The sequence below is a fragment of the Mesitornis unicolor genome, unplaced genomic scaffold (assembly GCF_000695765.1).
Source record: "Mesitornis unicolor isolate BGI_N332 unplaced genomic scaffold, ASM69576v1 scaffold17114, whole genome shotgun sequence".
In the NCBI taxonomy this organism is placed as follows: domain Eukaryota; kingdom Metazoa; phylum Chordata; class Aves; order Mesitornithiformes; family Mesitornithidae; genus Mesitornis; species Mesitornis unicolor.
The window spans coordinates 22,256-24,304 of record NW_010180952.1 but is presented as its reverse complement, the minus strand read 5'-3'; the positions used below and the strand labels follow the sequence as shown (position 1 = coordinate 24,304).

Genomic DNA, 2,049 nt, shown 5'->3' with positions numbered 1-2,049 from the left:
CTGCTGCTTTCATCAAGATCTAAGGAGAAAACGGCCTGCTATTTCTCACAAATACTTTGCCCAGCTAAACAACTTCAGTAGCAGTTGGGTGGGTGAAATGGACCCCGTGTTATCTGAAGAGGTTGACTGAAAGCTGATGAATTCCTTCACACGCATATCGTAAAAGGTTTCCTTGTCCTTACCTCTCCTTGACGTCTCGTCTTGGGAGATGGACTGAAGAAATTGTGCAAGACAGAAATATCATTGCTGAAGAGAATATTTTCTTTCTCCAGGATGTATTGCTTCAGCAGTGGAGACACCTCATCACCAAACAGAGCCTGGTTATCCTGCCAGATCTGGCGCTTCACCTCCACTGCACACGCTTTATACAAATCCTTATCGGCCATCACTAACTTCAGCTTCTTTTCAGGGACCTGTGATCAACAGAGCAGTCACCGAAGTGTGGAGCAGCTCACCTGCCTGACTGTCTAAGTGACTGACTACAGAGGACATCTAAATCATAATCTCAGGCAATCTGGTAATTAACACAACACTACAATTAAACAACAGGCAGTACCCCAGGCTCATCTTTAGCCTTACCTACTCCTGTAACAGTAAGCCAGTCCTAACACATTTAACTTCTTCAACAACCAAATTATGCACCAAACTTTATTTCACAGAATCACAGAATCGCTCGGTTGGAAAAGACCTCTGAGCTCATCATGTCCAACCGCTCCTGTCTACCCCCTAAATCATATCCTTAAGTACCTCATCTACCCACTCTTTAAACACATCCAGGGATGGTGACTCCACCACCTCCCTGGGCAGCCTGTTCCAGCTTCTGACGACCCTCTCAGTAAAGAACTTCCTCCTTATCTCTAACCTGAGAGATTTATTTCAAAGAGGAACAGACTACCTTTAAACCAATGATGCTGTGATTTGGGGTGATGTTTCAAAACTCAGTAACCTACAAAAGTTCTAGTAGCAGTTTTGAATCCAATCTTAATCTTTACTTAAGTACACTACGATGGTTTTAATAAAGTTACTCCTAGAGATTTTTGTTTCACAGATCTGAATCTCACTCCTGTCTACTTCTAGTTGCATTCTTCAAATCTTATTTTCCACTTGTCATAGGTTTTTAAATCAGCCATGGAAAAATTCACCTATCAATGAACTTGACTACTTTTACGAAGCTGCACATATGGAATAAAATAGGGAAATAGTCTCATCCGATTATGAAAATGTAAAATGCTTTTTGAATTAGTCTAAGCTGTTACCAGATACAAGAACGTAGCAAATCTTCAGTTGGTTCCTAATACTGAATGACAAACTTGTGGAAGGTCTGCAGATGGAGCATGCAGCCCACCCAATGGCACAGCTACGAGAAGCTACACAACAAAGACACTACAGAACAGGCCAACCAGCGCCGTGGTTTTACCTTGGGCAGGTGCTTCATGACACACATTACCACAGGCTGTATGGAGGGCATCTTGACCAGGGAAAAGCTCTTTTCTAAGAGATCTTCCAGCTTCTTGTATCTGAAAACATGAAAAAGCAAAAGGTAAGTACCACATAACACTACTGACCAAAGTGTCTCATCTCAAAGCCACTGGAGCTTGATCCCCCATGAACCCATCTCTCCTTTACAGAAATCACTCATCCACTGTAACTCATTTTCACATAAGAGTCCCAGGTTGTTCCAAACAACCAACCGGACCGCTGACAAACCTCTCCTCGACTTTCCCTTCCAAAGCGATGGCAGAGACCCTCTCCAGCAGCTTCTCTCGCAGCTCGTCAAACACGGACTGGTGAAACTCCAGCCTGGGGGTGCCGTGCAGGTCCAGGAAGGGCAGGGCCGACTGCAGCGAGGGCAGGAGCACTCCATTTTCTGTCTGCCGACACAAACACCGACAGGGAGAGAGGAGGGGGGTTGGCCGGCTGCACTAGCCACCAAAAGACAGCAGAGACGGCTACCAACATGCTCGTTAAATAATAAAAAGAGGGGAAAAAAACACAAAACACCGGCTCCGCGTCAGGCCTTCTCGCATCCCCGGCCGCCCTACAGCCCCG

At 45.4% G+C, this 2,049-nt stretch overlaps 1 protein-coding gene across 1 annotated transcript in view; it reads right to left on the bottom strand.

The window, feature by feature from the left end:
• Window positions 1–2,049, bottom strand: part of NELFB (negative elongation factor complex member B) — a 13,001-nt gene that overhangs the window by 9,900 nt on the left and 1,052 nt on the right. Inside the window, exons 3-5 of the mRNA XM_010183267.1 lie at window positions 1,708–1,922; window positions 1,418–1,517; window positions 183–413 (exon numbers count right to left, since the gene is read on the bottom strand). Of these exons, the coding sequence (XP_010181569.1) occupies window positions 183–413; window positions 1,418–1,517; window positions 1,708–1,922 (546 nt within the window). The remainder of the gene's footprint in view (window positions 1–182; window positions 414–1,417; window positions 1,518–1,707; window positions 1,923–2,049) is intronic.